The 22,073-nt window shown below is 37.9% G+C and overlaps 1 protein-coding gene across 1 annotated transcript in view; it reads left to right on the top strand.

The window, feature by feature from the left end:
• Window positions 1-1,569: 1,569 nt before the first annotated feature.
• The window catches only part of SUGCT (succinyl-CoA:glutarate-CoA transferase), a gene marked incomplete at its 3' end in the record, with an annotated part of 101,257 nt that continues 80,753 nt past the window's right edge, over window positions 1,570-22,073 (top strand). The window contains exons 1-2 of the mRNA XM_009069499.1: window positions 1,570-1,722; window positions 10,622-10,765. Of these exons, the coding sequence (XP_009067747.1) occupies window positions 1,570-1,722; window positions 10,622-10,765 (297 nt within the window). The remainder of the gene's footprint in view (window positions 1,723-10,621; window positions 10,766-22,073) is intronic.

Genomic DNA, 22,073 nt, shown 5'->3' with positions numbered 1-22,073 from the left:
ATATATAAAGATTATATGAGGAGAATAATGAAAAGGAATCTAGGAGATGCAGGAATTTTTATCTTGCAGAGTATGCTGATATAATGTAAGTCTAATACTATCCTCACAGCTAAGAGTAATACAGAAATGTTGCCTTAAATCTATCAGCCAAACTCAGAATCTTGTCTGTGACAAGTATCTCCTAATTGCTCCTGGAACCAGGAGATTTCACCTAGAGACATCTGAAAAGGGAAAAGAAAACATGAGAATAGCTTTTGAATTTGCTACCACTTTGAGGAGGACAGATGCTTAAATCTGATTATTGAAGGCTCTGCCATTATTAGAACTAATAAAACCCATAGAATCATAGGATCAGCCTGGTTGGAAGAGACCTCGAAGATCATCGAGTCCAGTCCTACTGTGGTTACTAGACAATGGCACTAAGTGCCACATCCAGTCTTGTCTTGAAAACCTCCAGGGATGATGAATCCACCACCTCCCCGGGCAGCACATTCCAATGCCTCACTACTCTCTCCATAAAAATTCTCTTCCTAATATCCAACCTAAACTTCCCTGGCAGAGTTTGAGTCTGTGCCCTGTTGTCCTACTGCTGGTTGCCTGGGAGAAGAGACCAACCCCCACCTGACTCCAACCTCCTTTCAGGGAGTTATAGAGGGTGATAAGGTCTCCCCTGAGCCTCCTCTTCTCCAGGCTAAACACCCCCAGCTCCCTCAGCCTCTCCTCATGGCACTTGTGCTCAAGTCCCTTCACCAGCCTCGTTGCTCTTCTCTGGACCTGCTCCAGCACCTCAGTAGCCATCTGTCAAACATGCTGCTCCTTCCCTATTGACTTCTACCCTCTGTTATGGTGTTTACTGGTTCCAGTGATCTCCTCAGTTGCTCCCGCAAGACCTCCTCAAATGGAAGATTTTGTGGTTGTTGTTAGAAGAACGTGATGAGTATGACAGAGAAAAGCAAAACAGCATCCTTCTAACTACAGCTGTTTATTCTATAGCTGAAAAAACCCTGTATTTATGTAGTTCTGTTAAAGTTTTTGGTATTTTGCATTTCATTGTTGCTAACTCTTGGCAAAGAGATTCTGTGTGCATGCTAAAAGGCCAGCCTTACCATCTCGTGTAAACAATGTTCTATTTTGAAAGTAGCTGTGTTTAGATGTGGAGTAAAGTAACAGAAGTCATGGGGGAACAATTCATGTGTCTAAACCATAGTGTCATGATTTTAGTATTGTTTGTGGTATTCAAGGTATCCTTACGACAGAATGGAGATAAACCACAAGCAACGTGGGTCCTATTAGACAGCAATTGGAGGCTTGTAGAGATACCATAGAACATCTGAATGACATCTCGGTCCCACCTTAGATGACCCAGCAAATTAAAAAGGAAATTCTGTCCAAAGTGAGTGAAACATAGCAGGGACAGGAGTCCTGTCTAGAATTAAGATCAAGTACATCATCAACCCACAGAGGATAAATCCAACTGTTTACTCTTAAACATGTGCAGGTATAAAGAGAATACAATAGCATTCATTAGTTGTGCAATCTGGACAACTTGTGAACAAAAGCTGAGGAGAAATGATAGTTTGTTTTATGTACTTGTCCTTGATTGATTTATGTACTTCTCTTTCTGTTTTAGGTTATGGTCAAACTGGTCCAGTGGCTCAGAGAAGTGGATATGACTCCATTGCTGCTGCTGTTTCTGGTCTTATGCATATCACAGGGCATGAGGTATGGTGTTCAACTTGTAAGTTTAATAAAATCTTTGTGCCATATACCAAAGCTTGCTGCTACATAGGGCAAGTTAGCCTATACTAACACATCTGTTATACAAGCCCTCCTGAGTCCAACAAGAGATCTCATCTTTGGGAATCTTAAGAGGATGATAGTCCTTCAGGTATCTCACTCCAGGCTTGCAAAGCTAATACCCAAGAAACAGAAAATGAAAGAAAAAAAGAATAAATTTCCAGTGAATCAATTGACAATGTATGTGAACCTGTTAACAGCCACTTGTAGTTACTTCAAGAGCTGTAATGGACACATTGTTAACACCTGGATGATGGAACCATATGTATATGTGTGCAGTCTCACTGATGGCTTGATACTGATTTTCCCTCCTTAAAAGAGGGAACTGTGAAGCTATCTAGATACCGCTGACAAACTGGTTTTTTATTTAATCATTCTGCCTGAAAATAAGCAGAGAGATGCCATTAATGGTTCTGGAAAAGCTTTATGTGCTGCTATTCCCACTGATATCCAAGATCTTTGGCAGCTGCAGCAGTGCAGGAAACATTGCAGAGGTAGTTTAATATCTGGATTCTAGGGATACATAGAATGTGTGTCTTCAGCTCAGAAAAATGCTGGTCAAATAAGCATTTACTTAAGCGGTCTTGAATCACCTGCAGATGCAGGGAATGTGGTCTCCAAATGTCACTTTTCAAGTGAGGTAGTGTTACAAGTCTGTTCTATGCATCATAAATGCTAGATAGTTCTGTGGTGGTCTCTTGATACTCTGGAAGAAGTAGTGCAGATCTTTAGAGTATGACACTTACATGCCCTAAATAAACAAGGAGTTCATAAAGTTTTAGTACTTAGTGTCAGATATTCATGTTTGAGTAGGTTGTAGAAAGCCTACCATGCATGATCTGGACATAACTCTGCTGTAGAGTTGATACTCTGCCAATAGACTTGTTTTCTGCTGAGAACAATGGCAAATATCAGAACTCTATGCTTGTGGCAATTATTGTTACCAGAGTTTTCCTTTCTATTAGAAAAAAAAAAATCAAATCAAGCATTGTTTGACTGAGTAAGCTGAAACATCCTGTGCCTGGTGTTCTGAGACTGTTTGTCCATTGCTGTCATGTTATTTGTACATGATTATAGGATGTTCCATCTCAGAACATGAGAAGACATGATGTTGAGTGCAGTCCTCACAGGTACTCCCCTTCAGATGTATAATGCACATATGCAGTAAGCAATGCCTGATCTCAGTAACTGTAGTCTAACTAAATTTTACTTTCTGACTGTTGTGTCTCTACAGTGGAGGTTACTACTCCCAATACAATGTCAGAAACTTCATGCGCACCTCAAAATACACCAAAAAAATTAAAAGGGAGTAAAAACTATTACAAAGGGGCAAATATTGTTAGTACCACATGAATAATGTTGAAAAATTAAAAAACACAGGACTCTTGCAAAGATTTTCAATAACATGTGAATGACAGAAATGACAGCTGTTATACTGAATAATTGTAAGTTATATTAGGAGAGTAATAGTCCTCAGTGGCCATTATGAAGATGGATTTTATTAAAAGATTGTGTTAAGATCTACACTGGAAAACCAGATGTTCACATCACCTCACCAAGACTTGAGGCAATGTAATCATAGGAATCATTTAATCATTGTTAGTAACAGCTTTGTCTGTTCACTGCAGGCTTTTAACAACCCATTCAAACTCAGTCACTCTTTTGCATGACTAAGATAAACATGCTAAAACTTGCTTTTATTTTTCTCTATTTGAAATTGTTCATAAAATATTTTCTCAGTGTCTGAAAACCATTTTTGATGTCTAGAAGGACACTTTTGTTTCAAAGACTTAGTCAAAATTTACACAGGTGGCTCTAAAATCCTATCGTATGCTTGTTTGAAAGTTACTTTAATAAAGTGTTATTAATAGTAAAATCTTCCAAGTTTTTCTTACATTTATGTTCATGTGACTGAGTTGTGTTTAAAATTCCACAAAACTAGCTTTAAACAAAAGTAGAAAACCTGGTTTCAGTCATCATGTAGAAAAGTGGCCAAAATAAAGAAGAAAAAAGAATCTTACTCTTTCATGCTGTTTTTTTTTAATAAAACCTGATTTATTTGTTGAACAGATAATGCAGCATTTATGTGCTAAAAGTAACATGTCTGTTTGAAGCATACCCTAATAAACTAGAGTATGATTTTTTTTTCTTAAATAAAATAAAAAAGCTCACTCTTACGAACTGGGAAACTAAAAGGGAAAAGTTATAACAGATGATGTTGATTTTTATATTGCATCGCAGTAGCTATAAATATCAGCACAACATCATCAGTAAAACAGTTCTCTGTGGAAACTTCCCTTCAGTAAACAGGTCATTGAATGCACTTTTAGGTTGGTCTTGGAGGCATCAGCTGATGCAGTAGAGAAATTATAGTGAATTTGAGCAGCAGCAACAAAACATCTACATACATGACTGAGGTGTTTAGTTTTGAGGTATACATATTTGTTTTGATTTATACTTATTTACAGCTCCTCACAAAGCATTTTAATAATATGATGCTAAAATTTTGTCCTGTATCTGACATTTGAAAAACATACAGATCCAATAGCAATATATATTCCATTTTATCTTAGAAAACTTTACATGTGAATTTTAATCTGTTCCAATTGTCTGGCTACTGATTTAATGTATCAGAAAGCAGTTTACTGTTGCAGATAGCATAACTTTCCTGACTGAAGGCACAGCCTCAGTGCCTAGTTAGTTATAATATTAAGCCATGAAATTGGTATATTACCACCACGGATTTGAGTTAGACTTAAGCCTTCATTAAGTCTGTCACATATGTAATGCTCATTTTCTTCAAAACTTTATATCTTTATATTCTATATAACCGTGTAGTTTTTGAGGAAGTAAAGAGGTCTCAGGAGAGGAGATGGAGGTTTCTGACTAAAATATGTGTATTTTATCAAAGTTGTCTTTTTCTTAAGCAAGTGTAAAAAAAAACGTTAGTGTAATACAAATGTGGAAGCCACCAAAGATACACAATAATTCACATTTGGCACACAATATATAATATAAGCTTCTTGAAAGGTAGATAAGACTGTGTGCTTTATATACCTGATTTTAACATCTGAGTGAAGATTCCTGCATAAAAATTTTTTGAATGGCCTGGAAATAGTTGTTGCTGATATCGCTTAATGGTAATAACTTTAAAATGCTTCTGATATTCTGAACCTTGAAATCAAGATATCTCTTCTGCAGTATTGTAAAGTTAGAGGCACTAAACCCAGCATTTATTCTAGTGTGTGTTTTGCTGATTGTACAAAACCAAACACAGTAGAATACTATCTTTACATTGTATTTTCATGTACAGAAATGTGGAGGGAATCCAAGCTCTGACACATGCGCTTGATTACTTCTGTATTGGAAGTGTATGACACCTGTGAAAACTGAAATTCTAGTGTGTTTGTGAGGGGAATCTGTTTTGTGTAAATCAGTAACACAAACCCATTTTGAATGAAAGTAGTTGCTTCAGGCCACATTCACGTTTTCTGCTGAAGGGCAAAGTTTGCACTGATGACACTTCTATTATGATGAATGATGTAATTTATAGGTATTTCCTGGTTAAACACCACATTCAAGTTTGATATTTGATGAACAGAAAGCTTTTACTTAATATATTCCGACATATCAGTGCCAGATGAATATCCCTTTGATGAAAATTTCTATGACTCATTAGGCAATAACTTGAAATTAGTTAAATAAAACCCAATTTGGATCCAAATCCCCTTCCATCTCCAAGGGGGTTATTACATGCAGTTTTCAATATTCAAAGTATCTTTATGGTAGTGCATTCTTTCTTGCTGAAGAAACATTTTTGTTTTAATGTACATGAGACAACAAGACCATGAACGGGATCTACAATCCAGAGAGGCCATTCTTTGACTTAAACCCTAACAAACTGTAACAAAAGAGTACACGTGGTATATAGCTCAGAGCTGTTGAAAATTACAGCCATTGCTGGTTCATATTAGCTACTATTTCACATCTGTAAAGACTACTGGGCTTAGAATGTTTTTATTAAACATGTAATTTCAAAACAATTTTCATTTTTAATGGATGATTTTTATATTATTGATGTAAGTTTGGGAAGAGAAATTATGTCCAAGGACAAAAAAAAATTCAGTAAAGGAAGCTTCCAAAACATGTTGTGGTTATCTCTGGGCCTGAATGTGTTGACAAATTGTAAGGAATTTAGAAAGCAGCAATAATTAGGAAAAAAATATAGACTGGTTGTAAGATTGAGCAATATCAAAGCACAGTGATGTTTAAAGGGTCTGCTCTACTGATGTGAATCTTTATCTTTTCAAATGAAGAAAGGGCATGTCGTGGTGCTGCCCCTAATTAGGGTTCAACACAGCCCTTGGGCCTGGGTGGCAGATTTATTTGCTTAAGGCATGTTCTCCATGACTGGGGTTATGTTTCTACCAGAACAGTAATATAACTTTTGGCTGGCAGGGATGGTGGTGTTTGTTACTTTTGAAATTTGCTTGAATAAAAGGTACTGTATAGATCCTTACTTTGTTCAGGTAACTGATATAATGTTAGCTATGTAAATCTACTGCTGTGTTGTCAGAGTCTCTGTCTAAGGAAGGTATTTCTGTGTGTGTGTAGCTTTATCCTTCATGTAAAGCACTTTCATGTCCCTTGTTCTGCAGGATAGAGGCCTAAACTGAATGAATCAATTTCACAGTATTTAGAGCCATACATCCTGCCACAGAAAGTCTGGTTTATGGCACAGGAGCTGATTAAAGCTGATTAAAGGGTGAAAAAAAGGCAGCTAGCCATGTATGTTGGTAGAAAAAACAATGAAGACTAGAAATCTTGTGTACTAGTGCAGAATTATAGATTGTGGAGTGTTAGGATAAAGTAAAGCCAACATGTTAAAAGTAACATAGCAGTATAGTGCTAGTAATTCTGTAAGGGAAAATTGTGAAGGTATTTTTAGAAATAAAGGTGAGCTTTTTACTGAGGCAAAGGAAGTGTTTGCTTTTAAGCATTGCATAGTTTAGTACTTGATGAGGAAGGTGCTGGAATCAAGGCTTGGAAAGACAAACTCACATGTAACAACCTGCTAAAATAGACCTGATTTCTTTATCTTCAAATTGTAGTTTACTCCTTCAAGGGTAAAATTAATGGCATTATGAAAGCAGTGAGAAGTGTTTTCAAACTAAGAATGTTGCTGCACATGTGTTTGCAAAATCTAAGGTATTTTTGATTTCTTCTCAACTCAGTGTCTTGGAGGTAATGAAGAAAGAACAATTTGACAAACTGAGACCTTGCAGCAGATAACATGAGGGAACTGTTTGGGATTTGGTTTTTTTGGGGTTTGGGTTTTTTTGATTTATTTTTTTATTTTTCAGTGGGAACTCTGAGGAGCAAAAAACTTCTCAGATGCTAATTAGATTCCTCGGTAGGCCTATGCATATAAAAGTGAAGAACTTTCTTTCCTCTTTTCCTCCAGAGCTCGGTACAATGAGAGTGGTAAATGGCTGGAACCTTTGACTTGTCTTTTCTATTGAGAAGCTGCATAAGCTCAGTGTAGAGTGTGGAGAAGGAAGAAATAAGTGTTCACCTTAATGTTGTGTAGTCTCTATATCTTCTTTAATATCTAGGCTATAGATAGTCACAGGCTAATCCTTACTGCAGTTTGAATGAGAGTAGCTAAGATTTTTTTAAAACTTCGTCGTATTTGATACAGATTTTATAATTTTTAGTAATTTTCATGATATGAATAAAATAGCAGTATTTTCTATCTTACATAGAAAATATTGTCCTACAGTCTTTTATTTCAAAATTGCCCTATTGATGAAATTGATAATACAGTACAAATTATTTTAAGAAAAATATAATAACATATATGGCTTGATATCAGACTTATGTAAATTCTGTTGGAGTGCAAAAGAAAAAAGATGGTGAAGACTAATCTTCTTACATGAAGCCAAAACACTCCTTTAAAAATAATTATCAGTAAATAACTCTCTAGCAGTCTTGATTCCAAGATTATTATTAAACTAATTACACTTAGCAGTTTATACATGACTAATTAAAGTAATCCTGTAAATTCAATTTTATCAAATTTATGCTACATTAGGTTAAATACATTTGTGGGAAGTTGCCAGACAGTTATAATTTATCAATTATGCTGATTTTAAGTTGCCTCATGATAGGCTCACTTGGGTGCTAAAACTCTGGAACAGTCCTATTAGGTTTGCACTGCTATTTTTCTTCAAAATTGAAAACTTAAAAAAACCCACAAAAAATTACTTCAAAACAAGTAACTGCTGTCAGAATCTGATCACCTGACTCCAAACTTGTCAGAGTAGGAAATGGGAGAACATGTCAGAAGAAGCAGTTTTAAGCAAGATCCTGTAATAAAAGCCTAGTTTATCTGATATTAGAAGTTTATTTTGCCATTGATTGCAGAAGGGCCATATTTCATGCCAACGATTCTGAAACGCATGATGTAAAATGAAGATGCTTCCCTTGATGACAGAAAAGGGATGACATAGTGTAAAAGGGATATTTGAACCACCAGCTTTCCAGTGATTTTAGTCAGAAGGTCAAGAATTTGCATGTGTTTACATGTGTAGTACTTAAATGTGTCAACGTGCTTTTGTTTTCTTACTAGAAGCCCTGAATGTGTATACTGGAAAATACAAAACTGAGCTTTGACTGTGAGAGGGGCAGAAGAGGAGGGAGAAAAAGGGAGTAAGAACAAGGAAGCAATATGATTCTGCCTTTTAAACAGAGAGGCACGTGTCAGCATACTATGGAAACTGTCTAGGCCACTGGTCTTTTAGACATAATGAAATTCAGTCTTCACTGGCTTTTCTTGTCTCTAACATTATCTCTTTGCTTTTTGCATTGGTGAGTTGATGCATTATGTTATTAGGGAAAAAGTTGCATAATAAATAGTTCACAATTTGTAGTATGCAGCATCACAAAGTGACATTTTGTGTACATGCTTCAAGAATATCTGGATGTCAGTGGCAGTTTTTACACTTCACTCAAATGTACTAATTTCTTTATTGACCACAACACTTTGAGTGCGACCATTCAGCCAATTCCTTATCAATCTAGTGATCCATCCATCAAATTCATGTCTCCCTAGATTAGAGACAAGGATTTCATATGGGACAGTGTTAAACACTTTACGTGAGTCCAGGTAGATGACATCAGTCACTCTTCCCACATCTACTACTGCTGTAACCCCATCGTAGAAGACTACTAAATTTGTCAGGCACAATTTGCCCTTTGTGAAGCCATGTTGGCTGTGACAGATCACCTGCTTATATTCCATGTGCCTTAGCATAGCTTCTAGGAGGATCTACTGCATAATCCTGGTGGATATGAAGATGAGACTGATAAGCCTATAGTTCCCTGGGTCTTTCTTTCCCCCTTTTGAAAAACTGAGGTTATGTTTCCCCTTTTCCAGTCAGTGGAACTTCACTGGACCACCATGACTTCTTAAATATGATGGATAGTGGCTTAGCCACTTCCTTGGCCAGTTCCCTCAGCACCTATGGATGTATGTCATCAGGTCCAATGAACCTGTGCACCTTCATGCAAACATGATCTTTTCCTATAGTGGGTCATTGTAGGTTCTCCCAGTCCCTACCTTTACATTTTCCCACCTTCTGCAACTTGGATGGTGTGGTTGGAGCACTTGCCAGTGAAGACTGAGGCAAAAAAGTCGTTCAATACCTCGGCCTTCTCAGTATCCCAGAGAATAGAAACTTTTCTTGTTACCCTTGACATCTCTGGCCAGGTTTAATTGTATCAGGGCTTTAGCTTTCCTAACCTGATCTCTGGCTGCTTGGACAGTCTCTCTGTATTCCTTCCGGGCTGCCGGTCCCTACTTTCACCCTCAGTACACTTCCTTTTTTGTGTTTGAGCTTGTTCAGGAGCAACTTGTTCATCCATGCAGGCCTCCTGGTATTTTTGCCCAACATCCTCTTTGTTGGGGTGCATCTCTCTGAAGCTTGGAAGAGGTGATCCTTGAATATCAACCAGCTTTCTTGGGCCTCCCTTCCTTCCAGGACTCTATTCCATGTTACTCTACCAAACAGATCCCTGATGAGCCCAAAGTCTGCATTCTTGAAGGCCAGGGTAGTGAGCTTGCTGTGCACTCTCCTTGGTGCCCTGATGATCTCAATCTCCACCATTTCATGTTCATTACTGCCCAGGCTGTCTTTGAGCTTCACACTTCCTGCCAGCCCCTAATTGTTGGTGAGAACAGAGTCCCACATTGTACTTCTCCTTGTTGGTGTTATCATCAACATATTAATCGTCAACATATTCCAGAAGCCTTCTGGATAGTTTATGCCATGCTATGTTGTCCCTTCAACAGATATTGGGGTGGTTGAAGTCCCCCATGAGGACCAGAGCTTGGAATGTGAGGCCACTGCTATCTGTCTCAGAGAGCCTCAATCCAGTCTGTCTTCCTGGATGGGCAGCCTGTAGCAGCCCCCACTATAATGTCACCTGTAACTGCCCTCCCTGTGCTCTCTGTCAGCTCTTGATCCATCTCCTGGTGGAGCTCCATGTGCTCCAGGTGGTCACTGATATGGAGGGCAATGCTGCCTCCTTGTCTCCTCTGCCTGTCCTTCCTAAAGAGCCTATATCCCTGCATTCAAACACTTCAGTAGTAGGAATCATCCCACCGTGTCTCTGTGATACCAGTAAGATCATAGTCCTGCACAATCTTGTTATCTCTCCATGTTTTCTTCTTTTTTTTTGTTTGCTTGTTTGGTTTTCATTTGTTTGTTTATTGCTTTGTTTGCCTTGTTTTGTTTTGAGGTGTTTTCTTCTCTATCTTTAGGATGGTGAGCCAGTTAGACCAGGAGTAGCCATGACAGATCTTGCTACTGGATTGTATACATATGGAGCAATTATGGCTGGTTTGCTTCAGAGGTATAAGACAGGCAAAGGACTACACATTGACTGCAATCTCTTGTCAACTCAGGTAGGTGTTTTAAAAAAATTGCTCTTTGTTGTATAGATGTTTGAACTGAAGAACACAATTTAGACATAGATTAATGTGCATTAGTACAACTAATAGTAGGTAATTTCAGATAGACAAGCATGAGTGATGAAACCAGTGTTGAAAGGGAGGTTTGGCACTGGGCAATGCTACCAGCAGAGTGACTGAATAACCCAGACTGAATCACCCAGAGTAATCGGGTATCACAGAAGTGTCAAAGTAATGTAATCCAGGATGCCTTTGCCTCTGGGAATTAAAGAATAAAGTAAGTTTGAAGATGCATCACTTTTTCTAGGTACATTAAGGACAAAGATGTTTTGATCATGAAAGATAGGTCATGTACTACAAATACTAAGAACTTTAAATTGTCTCTGAACTTTTAAGCACCATTGATGCAATGATTTGTAATTTGAAAAAAAAGGTGATGTTGGTATGAATTCTTCATGATCAGATGATACGTTGCCTTGTTGATGTGGATACTTGCTGGTACCATCTGGGTATATGGTGCAGAGGAATTTTTGTTTAAGTTTTAAAAATGGACATCAAAATTGTGTGCAGTACTAATGAAAGCTGATACAGTGCTCCATTATTTTTGTCTTTATTCAATTGTATTTTTCGTCACATTACGCCTGTCACTACAGGTGAGATGACAGTGTGCATTGTGCTAAACATTGGCCTTGGTGTGAGCAGAAGGTTGGACAAGATGACCTCCAAATATTCCTTCCTACCTATATCATTGTATGATAGTAATGATTGAGGCTAATGATTGAGGTTGCCCTTGTTTTAGTGCCTGTGGCTGTTGTCTAAATACCTACTGAAATCAGATCTGAAAAGGAGGGGAAGCCCTTCTTGAATCAAGAAAGAATTTCTCATTTGTTTCAGAACAAGTGTTTGTAAGGACTGAATTTAATACACTTAAATACATTTGTAAATGTTGTGCCTGTATTTGAAAAGTGTAATAAGAAGTTTAGAAAAATATTTAAAATGTATATTAAATGCGTATGAAATATTTTGTATTATATGGAATTAGTGTATATATATGCATTGTAGTGTTATATATTATGGCAGTTTCTCCTTGAGGTTTTTAATTTCTAATTTTATTAAAAGGACTTCTGGTAATTTCTATTAATTTCCAGAGTAATTAGGGTTTTTTTATTCCTTGTTTTACTTTTTTTGGCTTTATTTAATGAAGTCTTCTTGATTATTGTTGGATATTTTATCAATGCTGACAGTAAGAAGAGCTGAATTTAAGTGCAGCTGTAGCTCTCTTATTTCAGCTTATTTTCTTGCCTCATTTGTCTTTAGAATCTTTTTTCCTTGATTAGGATAGATTTGGCTATGCACAAAATGTTCTTATATTGCCAAATTTCCATTTGAACTTCCACATCATTGCCCTTTAGGTCACTTACTGGCATACACGAGCTAGGGATTGAAGACCTGGATGGTGTTAGGTGAAGAAATACTAAGTAGTGAAGGGAAAGTTTAGTAGGATTTATTTTTTTTAACATTAACTCTTTCTGTGCTTATTATAAAATTATAGCTATCTAGAAGTTGTTAAGAAGTAATTCCATACATGTACAGTCTTACTGAAAAATAAGTGTTTTTATTTACTTTAGCATTAAATGAAATTCAGATAAGCTGGTATTTTGAAACAGAGTATGGTTATAAGATATTATTCAGAAACCAGCTCTTGTTTTAGGTAACCCTGTTACTTCAGTCCTAATTAATTTTAGGGTGTTAGCCCATGACTGTAACGAGAACATCTATTAAATTGGAAGAAATATTTATGGATGAGATGCTGGAGTGCCAAAAAACCCCCCATGTGATCAATCCCATTAAAAAATGTGTTAAAATATATGAAGAAAAAGCACAACTGAGAACTGAGTCTCTCTGAGAATGTCTAGTGGTTCATTTTCTTTCTTTTTGCAAGACTGGTGGTTACTTGTAAGTCTTTAAGTGTGAGTGTACTAAGAAAGAGTAGCACAGATTTGGAAATTAAAATAAATAAATAAATAGCTTTCACAGTACTTCTGATGGTAACGTGTTTTTATAAGGGGAAGTTAGACAATTACTGTGATATGATCAGGTTCTTTAAATATCCATACTTTCAAAGGGATTATAGTTTTACATCCAAGATGAGATATCTAAAGCTAGCTCTTCCTCATGTGACAAATGTTTAAAAAGAATGACCTTTTTAAGTTTCTCATGGACGCTGCCAAAACAGTAAGAACCTAAAGTTGTAGGTTTTCATTTTGTTAGATTCTTGTTGCAGTTGATTAATGGTGGGATCCAGAGGTCAAACAGATGCATCGTAACTTTTCCTTCATCATGAGTTTCACTGAAGTGTAGTAATTTTTAGTGAGGAAAAAAGGAATCTTCTTTTCTATGTGTAAAGCAAAAGGGTTACTGAATCATCCTCCTATTAATAGTGTTGTGCCAGCAGTGACCTATATGAAACTTCTGGGTTTTGCCAGCATTTCATGCACTGAGCTAACAGAGCAGTGTACTTGCACCTTTTTTCCATCCCTTCATCTGAACTGAGAATTGTGAAGCTGGCCAATACTGCCCAGCACTGACCAATGTCTTCATTGGTCAGTGTTGATGACTGACTATGTCAGAAAGGAAAAAAAACACAACAGGGGGTAAGGTGCTCAAATAATGAGAAAATCTTGAAAGATGCTGGGTTTATTTTATAGCAAAAAACCTAGCATGTACATCTCCATCTCTGTCTGTGCTGTCATCTTTCTGCATGCCTTATAGAAATGCAAGAGGATTTAAATTTTAATGTTTTTTGCAGAGGGGGAGGGCTGGAAGAAGCTTTTGATACTAATTTCCTGCAGAGATATGCAAATGACAAAGAACACTGAACTGAATTAAACTGCCAGCAAAAATGATCTGAAGCTTTTTAAAGAAATATCCCACTGTCTGGCAAGTTAGTTTCATATTTAACTGGTCTGTGAAATTATAAGTGAAATCCTGTTCTCTGATGAAATACTATTTTTAGAATATCTTTAAAATATATCTTTCTTTCAAATTCCACATATCAAACACTTCTGCTCTATAGCTTTATAGCAGTTTATTACTACCAAAGAGGATTTCTTTCCCCACAACAAAATAGGATTCTACGATTTTGCTGACAAGAGGTACTGTGACTCCTAGGATGTGGTTTTGCAGTGAGCACTAACTTTCTGTATCTCTCATCTATAAACTTTTAACCCATGTTGTACAATTCCTTTGAATTTTTTGACTTTTAAATGGTTCACAGTTGTCAGCTCCAGACCTTTCAGCATCTAATAGTGTCCTTTAGATGATACTAGTAAATAAGAAGGAAGTGGGTTTTGGATTTGGTTCCAATTATGCAATTGTGCCTTTTCTTCTGTTGTGGCTTAAAAAAATCTCTTGGAAGTTTTAATATCCTTCCTGTATTTAATTATGACCAGGCTCCAACAAATGCTGTAATAAGTTGGTTTCTTTTGGACTGAAAAACTGCAAGAAGTATTTTACATTTAACATGTCTTCAATTCTGGAGTGTATTTTTTTTCCCAGATTCCACAGACAGGATAATGTGGTTAATATTGTTTGTATTATGTGATTGTTCATCAGACACTTCTCTGCTTCTGATTACTATGTTTTAGTTTGTATTTGCCATAACAAACTCTTAATCCTCTCAAAATTTTCAAAGTGACCCTAGAAAAACCTAGAAAATAGATATAAGTTGTTTTCTATATTCCATCTTTGTGCTTAATTTGGCAGTTAGCTTACTGAGGTAATGATGAGGTTTAGAAACTATTAGTTTTTGTTTCTGCATCACATTTTCCTAAGATCATTGTGTTTAAGTCTTACCTATTTAAGGTGCTTTTAGTGCTGTTGATTCAGGGCTTCCATGGCATGTCTTGTACAAATTATTGAGTATAGGTGAAACTAGTAACTCTTATGTACTGCCTATAGGACATGCATGGCGTGACAGAATCTCTGACCAGTAAGTTGTGTAAGAAATACCAATCTTTGAACTTAAATACTAGTCAGGTATCTTGACTGTATCTTCTTGCTTCTTTGCTTGCTGAATTGTGAGTTGACTGAATATAGAAAGAAAATCTGCTTTTTTAGAGGTCATTGCTTCCAGCAAGGAGGACTGTTCCACAGTTGTTTTGGGTATGGTTTGAATAAGTAGCTTTTTTACAAGCTCTGTAGAGCGTCATCTTTGCAAAACATTGTATTCTAAAATATTGAGTATGTGCTGTATGGAGATGTCGTATTTTTCACTGTATAGCTCTGATATGGGAAGATAATAAAATGGGAATTAATGTGAACATTTCTTTAAGCATATACTATGCTTTAAACACTTGGCCACTATTCATGCTGGTTTCCTTTGAGGACATCAGTATACTAAGACCAGAACTTATCCCTCAGGGTTTTAAGCAGCCAGAATTTTATTGAATAGACTAGAAGACCATGCTAACATGACAGTAACTCAATTTAATATTGGCCTCTGTAGAATGTGTGTTATGATTTCTGATGATTAGTTATGCAAAGTCCTTGGTAGAACATACTACAGCTGGATCTTGATTTTATTCAGTGGCTTTCTTTACTCTGTAAATAGAGTACATATTCAAATTGCATGGGAATTTCTTTTTTAGCTGCTACCTGACAGTAAATTCTGTGTCTTTTTCTCTTTGCTACCATTGTTCTTGTGCTAATGAAACTAAGCCTGAATTAGCTGCAGCTTCATTTTCCTGTGTTGATCTGCCTCTGTCATCAATCAGAGAAAGACTAGAAAGGAGATAGAAAAAATATGCCCCTTTTGTACATAAAAAAAATAAAATGGCTGTCTGGAGTGGATAGGGGAGAGAGTTTGAAGACAAAGGAAGACATTTCTTTTAATGAGTTTATTATTTAGATGACCTTTGAATAGGGGTATAAACTTGGAAATGGAATCAAGATGTTTATTACCAGCAGATCATATTTTGGGATGATGCTGAGTATTAGGAGAAGTATAACCTGGGTACTTGAAAAACAAGGGGAATGATATAAGCAACTAGTAGGAGAATGAGCACTTTTAGTGTACTCCAAAAGCTCACCTGTCCCTTTAAACTCATAGAAGTTTCAGAAGTCATTCTGTAAATTGGTCAAATTTGGATAGTGTTTCAACACATTGTGTGCTATTTTTTTATGTAAATAACAAATAATTTTATTCAATTGTATGTGTTTGTTTCTTGTGTTATCCCTGTAGTGCATTAGCACCTAAGTACGCAATGGGCAGCGGCTGGAGATCTTTCAATGTTAGGACTGATGCCAGTGTGGTTCTGCTGATACATTACTGTAATGATCAGGGGAGATTTGGCTGTAATAATAGAGATGGAATATTTGTACATTTCTCACACAACCAGATAGACATGACTTGTTTCTGTACTTGCATCCCTATGTATTCAAATGAAAAATCTAAAAATCTGCCTGTTTGCACTCCTGCAGCACTAGCTGTTGAAATTACTATTATATTTTATATTTGTGCACCACAGATAAGGTAAAAATGACATTTTCAGGAGTAGACAAACACACTTAAGGTTCTGTTTTCCATGCTGATAAATGTGGAGACAAAAAAGATGAGTGCTGTAAATGGTTAGGTGTATGATATTTTCATTGTAAATGTCACTGTTCCTAATCATAACATCAAAAGTGAAAAGTGCTTTAATACAGAATTTTTTGGAGGTTGACAGCTTTCCATGGATGAACATCCTTATTACTCATTAGATTAAACAATAGAATCCTTCACAAAGTGTGTGTAGCCTCCAATTCGAATACTACCCTATTGCAAACAACAAGAAAAATTGCTGTAGTTATTTTGATGTCAGTCTTCACAGGTAATTAAGTTTTATATGAGCAAAATCTGTTTGTCTGCATTGTTCTTTTATGCTTTCTTGTTTCCATTCTCAGCTGTCAAATATAGCTACCATTTTTAGAATAGGAAAGAATCATTTAGGTTGGAAAAAAGCTTTAAGACCATCAAGTCCAAATGCACTACCAAGTCCACCACTAAATCATGCCCCTAAGTGCCACATCTATACCTCTTGTAAATACCTCCAGATGTGGTGACTCCACCACTTCCTGGGCAGCCTGTTTCAATGCCCAACAACCCTTTCAGTGAAGAAACTTTTCCTAATGTTTAATCTAAACCTCCTTGGTTTGAAGACCATTTCCTCTTGTTCTATTGCTTGTTACTTGGGAGAAGAGACTGACTCCCAGTTCACTACAGCCTCCTTTCAGGTAGTTGTAGAGAGTGATAAGGTCCTCCCAGAGCCTCCTCTTCTCCAGGATAAACAACTCCAGCTCCCTCAGCCATTCATCATAAGACTTGTACTCTAGACCCTTCACCAGCTTTGTTGCTTTTCTCTGGACTCGCTTCAGCACCTCAGTGTCTTTCTGGTAGTGAGAGAACCAAAATGGAACACAGGATTTGAGATGTAGTCACACCAGTCCTGAGTACAGGGGGATGATCACTGCCATAGTCCTGCTGGCCACAGTATTTCTGATACAAGCCATGATGCCATTGGCCATCTTGGCCACCTGGGCACACTTGCTGGTTCATGTTTAGCTGGTTGTTGACCAGCATCTCCATGTCCTTTTCCCCTGGGCTGCTTTCAAGCCACTCTTTCACAAGCCTGCAGTGTTTCATGGAGCTGTTGTGATCTGGCACTTCTCCTTGTTGAATCTTATACAATTGGCCTTGATCCATTGATCCAGCCTGTCTCAATCCCTCCGCAGAGCCTTCCTACCCTCAAGCAGACCACCATTCCACCCAGCTTGGTGCTGCCTGCAAACTGACTCACCATGCACTCAATCCTCTTGTCCAGAGCATTGATAAAGATATTAAACAGCATCGGCCCCAATACTGAGACCTGGGGAACACTACTGTGACCAGCCACTAGCTGGATGTAACTCCATTCACCACCACTCTCTGGGCCTGACCATCCAGACAATCCAAGCCTGTCCAACCTATGAGCAGAAGAATGCTGTGGAAGACAATGTCAAAGGCTTAACTGAAGTCTAGGTATACAACACCCACAGCCTTTCCCTCAACTACTAAGTGGGTCACCTGAAGGAGATCAGTTTGGTCAAGCAAGAACTGCCTTTCATAAACTTATGCTGTCTGTGCCTGAGCCCCTGGTTGTTCTGCATGAGCTATGTGATGATGCTGTTCCTACACCTTTAGGATTTCCTTCCTGTAGAATGTCCAGCCTTCCTGGACCTTTGTCCTTCAGGACTGCATCCCAAGGGACTCTCTCAACCAGTTTCCTAAACAGGTCAAAATCTGCCCTTTGGAAGTCCAGGATAACAGTTCTGCTGACCCCCATCTCCTTCCTTCTCCAAGAATTAACAACTGTCATTTCATGATGACTATGCCCAAGACTGCCTTTCACCTTCACCCAGAAATCCTTCTCTGTTCACAAAGAACAGGTGCAGCAGGCCCCTTCCCTCGTTGGCTCACTCACCAGCTGCATCAAGAAGTCATCTTTCACACACTCCAGGGACCTCGTAGACTGTTTCCTTGTTGCTGTTTTGTATTTCCAGTAGACATCTAGTATGTTGAAGTCCCTTAGGGGGGCAAGGGCTAGCAATTGCGAGACTTCTCGCAGCTGCTTATAGAGTATTCCGTCTGCCTCTTCATCCTGGTTGCATGGTCTATAAGAGACTCTCTCCAGGATGTCTGTCTTGTTGGTCTTCTTGATTCTTACCCACACTACATGAGTCATCCCACCATGTTTCCATGATGGCAGCTATGCTGTAGTTTTCCTGCTGCACAACAGTTTCTAGCTCCTGTTTGTTGTCCATGCTGTGGGCATTAATGTAGATGCACTTCAGCTCAGCTAATGTGTTATAATGTTAAAAAAACCTCTAAAAAATGTAGCAGAATAAACTTTTTGTACATTTGAATTTTGCCTGGACTTATTAAAGCTGTGTGAAATACAGAGTGTAATACTTTCAGTATTTCAATGGATATATATTTTTTCTTCAGAGAGAATAAAGATTTAAGGAAATAATTATAGACGTTTATGGTTAAGGTTGCCTGATATGTCTGTTATCGGCATCTGATTTCAGTTGTTAGAACTCTGCCAAAGTTTTAACTGTTTTGGCTGAATTTTCCTTGTCATGAAATTGCCAGAAAGGGATTTCTTTTCAAAGTTACTTTCAAAATGATTCATCTGTTTCCAGGATCATGTTATGGGAAAATACGTTGACAGGCTTTTTTCTTTTTTTTTTTCTTTCCTCTTGAGAAACTCAGTGCCTTCATTCTTTGGATTGTGCACAGAGTGTACAGACTAACTTTGGACTTCTTGGTATTTGTAACCTGAATACTCTCTTTAATAATTTTTCTTTTTTTTAAGAAGAGGTTGAAGTTTCTTTTTGTACACTTTTGGAAAAAAACAATTAGTATTTCATTTTAATCAAGAGAATGAGATTTATTCATCCATTTAAAATGAATCTTTCTTCAACTGGAGTTCATTTAAAAGAAATCTTTTTTTTTTGTTTCCTTTTTCTCTTTAACGCCAATGCTGTCTAATAGATTATATTATCAGGATTTTTATTTCTGATCCTTCACCTAAAATTCATCTGAGTGTATATGTTTGTTGGGTTTTTTGTTTATGTTTTACTTTTGGTTTTTTAATTGGAGTCTGAGGAGAGATAGGAGTCGATTTAACATTTACTTACTCTTGAAACTGTGCTGAATACTCCATGTTTTTTAAATTTCAAGTCCTACGTCTGTTGGTTGCCTCAATCTTTGCTATTGTTAATACTAATTGAATCTTAATCAGGAGATGATCTCCATGCTGTTGGAAGCACAGAAGCATTCATTCTGGTCTTTTATAAGCTCAAAATAGCTCATTAAAAATAATTTGTAGATCAGTTCTCTTTTGTTGTTGCATTTAAATGAATGTAGCAGTTCTCTGCAGTGCAAATGCATTGTGTTTTTGAAGATGCCTCTGTTTCTTTGTTTATGTAGTCTAAACTTTCTCTTTTTTAAAGCAAAAGATGTTATCAGCCGTTGTTTTCAGGCTAAAAAAGTAGCTACACAATTGTGTACTTTAAAGTCTGTTTTGCTCTTTTTATCTATCTTCCTCTCTGAGGCTGTGTTTGAGATACTGTTTTCAAATACATTACCTTTGTTTTTCTCATTGCATGATTATTTTTTTACTGTTGCTTGTTCATTAAGCACCTCCTAGCACATCATTTATGTGACTCTGTGATTTGCTGTGTGCTATTTGATCAAGTGGCTAACTTGAATCAGTAAGTCCCACATGCTGCATGTGATTACTGACATGGAGTTGGGTACCTGCTTAAGTGTCTGGTTGGAAGGCACTAGAGCAGGACCCAACATGAGACCTGTTTGAAAATTGTAATTATTTGTCTTTGAAGATTCAATTTTATTGTGGCTGGGATTATGCCATTTACTGATGCTCCATTGCCAGGTGTTTTCTTTTGTGAAAGGTGAATTCATGATCATTTTGTAAGAGTTTGCATTAAAAGAAGTCAGTGTCACTGAGAAGAAAGCACTTTTCACCCAGAGCAGAGTGTTCATAATGTGACCACAGACATTTTCTAAAAGACTCTTTAATAGTAAGCTTTGGCCTACATGATAGTAGCCTTGCTTTTTTTAGTTAACTTTTGCAGACCTCTCCGAAGTCATTCATGGAACTTGCTGGTCTGGAAATCACAGTTTAAAAGGAGCTATGATACTACTGGCTCTGGAAGGGAAGAAAAAAAAGCGTGTAGAGGGATTATGGGGCGACAGTTGTGAATTCAGAAGGCCAGACTTGCTGCCTTGCACAGATGTAGGGGCACCACTGGTGAAGCAGTAAAATCTTGCTCGTTTGTGGGCAGTGGCTATTCTGTGTACTTGCATGTGGGGATGTGTAAGGGACCTTTAGGAAATGTTTGTTTTGACATTGCCTGGCCTTGAGGACTTGGTGAAGGAGACTGAAGACTGGGACCCCTGGACTGTTTGTCTCAAGGCTTGTTGGTCTCAAGGCTTGTTGATTCACAAGGTGTCTCCAGTCGAGGAGATAACAAGGCACTATTGTCTTCCACCAAAATCCTCCAGCTAATGATGGACATTCCTAGGTAAGAAGGCACCACTGTCCACCACCCACACCCTCTGGCTGCGGAGCCATCTGCCAGAGAATGATCGACATCCCCTCCAGCTGCCTAGATCATGAGGTACCATTGTCCACCGTTGTCCACGACTTGGATCAGAGGCTGGGAATTGGTCAATTCCAGAGAAACTGACCAGTCAGTGCCTGACAGAGCCCTATAAACAGGACCAGTGTCCAGAGCGTGACATGCACACTTAGCATCGAAGAAAAGACACCTATGGATCCCCGGAATACTGCTGCAACCTATGGTGGTGACTATCCCCATTTCTACATGACTACTGATCATCAAAATGCTGTTGGACCTATGGTGGTGACTATCTCTCCTGCACCATTCCAAATCTTGTTTGCTTCCCTCATTTTATGTTTCTAACTTTCCTATAGCCTCTTCTCTCTCCCCCCTGAGTAATTAATAATAGTCTTACTCCCTAACGGTGTTTTGACCTTGTTTGTGTCTTAACACAAACATTGGGGGAATCGATCGAACGCTCACGAGTTATTGGACTGGGACAGGATATCTGCCTTTTCTGTAGGTGTACATCACTCTTGTGATGTACTGATTCTTAGCTCATGTAGATCTTTCAGCTCCAGGCTAGGTGGGAGGCCCTTACATGCCCAGAGATAAGGTGATGTTTGTTTACAGCTCCTGGGAATGCTATGGTTTCCTGCTGGACCTTTGTTGGATGGGCTGCCTTGAATTGTGTCAGTTCTCTTGCCTCTGCACAAGGCCATGGTTCCTGCTGCTTGGTTCATTCTTGCAGGAGTTTGAAACACAATGTCCTGCCTAAAAACTGGTGGAACAGCACCATTCATTGTGGTGCAGTGCCACATCCCGAAACAGTTGGGTCAATGCTTAGGATTTGCATAATGAACTGGAAGAGTGGGGTTTTCATCTAAATGGAGTGGGGTTTTCCTGGTAGAGATAGAGGTTTTTGGGTTTGCTGTGTTTTTGGGTTTTTGTTAATGAAATATTTCACTCAAGGAGCAAGAGCTGAGAGTCATCCCATGCATGTGTCTGTGGAAGCTGCTTCAATACAGATATACAAATGAAAAGGGCAACAGGGGATAACTAAAAAAGCGAAATTAATCAAACTTGAATGTTGACTTATTAGTGTCAAACTACTTATTTCAACATGGAAAGGGGA

This window comes from Acanthisitta chloris, unplaced genomic scaffold (genome assembly GCF_000695815.1).
Source record: "Acanthisitta chloris isolate BGI_N310 unplaced genomic scaffold, ASM69581v1 scaffold2872, whole genome shotgun sequence".
Classification (NCBI taxonomy): Eukaryota; Metazoa; Chordata; class Aves; order Passeriformes; family Acanthisittidae; genus Acanthisitta; species Acanthisitta chloris.
Note: the sequence above shows the minus strand (reverse complement) of the source record. Positions and strands in the feature narration are given on the sequence as shown.